Below are 885 nucleotides of genomic sequence, written 5' to 3' on the forward strand. Positions count from 1 at the left end.
GTCGTGTCGGCGCTGTTCCTGAGGTCGATGAGGGATTTTCGCTCCTTATCTTTCTGTGAGTGCAACTCGGCCTCCTTAACCATCTTCTCAATCTCGTCTTCCGAAAGGCCGCCGGAGGACCGAATGGTGATCTGCTGCTCCTTTCCGGTCGCCTTATCTTTGGCTGAGACGGTTACAATTCCATTTGCATCGATGTCGAACGTCACCTCGATCTGGGGCAAGCCTCGCGGTGCTGGAGGAATGCCAACAAGCTCGAATTCGCCAAGGAGTTTGTTGTCGGAAGCCATCTCACGCTCGCCCTGGAGGACACGGACACCTACCTGGGTCTGATTGTCAGCTGCAGTGGAGAACACCTGAGATGAATATAAGATGAAAAGAGTACTTCGATCAATGACAAGCAGGAATTTGTAGCTCAATGGAATGTGCAGACAAAAATGGCCAGGTAAAAAAATAAAATCAGGCATATATAGAGCAAAAAATTGATTGTATTCATTGAACAAGAGAAAAATGAAAGAGGGCATTTACATACATACCAGCGAGTTCTTACATATTTACATATCTAACACCTATACTTTGCTTTATACATTTTATATATTTGTGCCACCCAAATCTTTCATATCACACATCAGAAGTACCACTATGTTACCTTTAAAAAAAAAGTGAAAGACCTTTTAAAGCATAGGTGAGGTAGCACGTATGCAAAAGTTGAAGTTTAGGCGTTATTAGGGCTGTCAAAAAGGCTTTTTGTCTGCGAACAACTCGTGTTCAACACGTTAAGTAGCTCGTTTGATTTGTTCGCTAAGCAAACGAGCCAAATGCAAACAAAATTTTGTTCGGTCGTGTTCGGCTCGAAATAATTAAATTATATTTATATATATTACATAT

At 42.0% G+C, this 885-nt stretch overlaps 1 protein-coding gene across 1 annotated transcript; it reads right to left on the bottom strand.

Annotated features, from left to right (window-relative positions):
• Window positions 1–4: 4 nt before the first annotated feature.
• Window positions 5–479, bottom strand: LOC110034610 (heat shock 70 kDa protein, mitochondrial-like; the record flags this gene model as incomplete). Its single annotated transcript, XM_020738859.1, has 1 exon — window positions 5–479. A coding segment is annotated over exon 1 (460 nt), but the record flags the coding sequence as incomplete, so codon positions are not given.
• Window positions 480–885: the final 406 nt, after the last annotated feature.

Source organism: Phalaenopsis equestris, unplaced genomic scaffold (genome assembly GCF_001263595.1).
Source record: "Phalaenopsis equestris unplaced genomic scaffold, ASM126359v1 Scaffold191322, whole genome shotgun sequence".
Taxonomy (NCBI): Eukaryota; Viridiplantae; Streptophyta; class Magnoliopsida; order Asparagales; family Orchidaceae; genus Phalaenopsis; species Phalaenopsis equestris.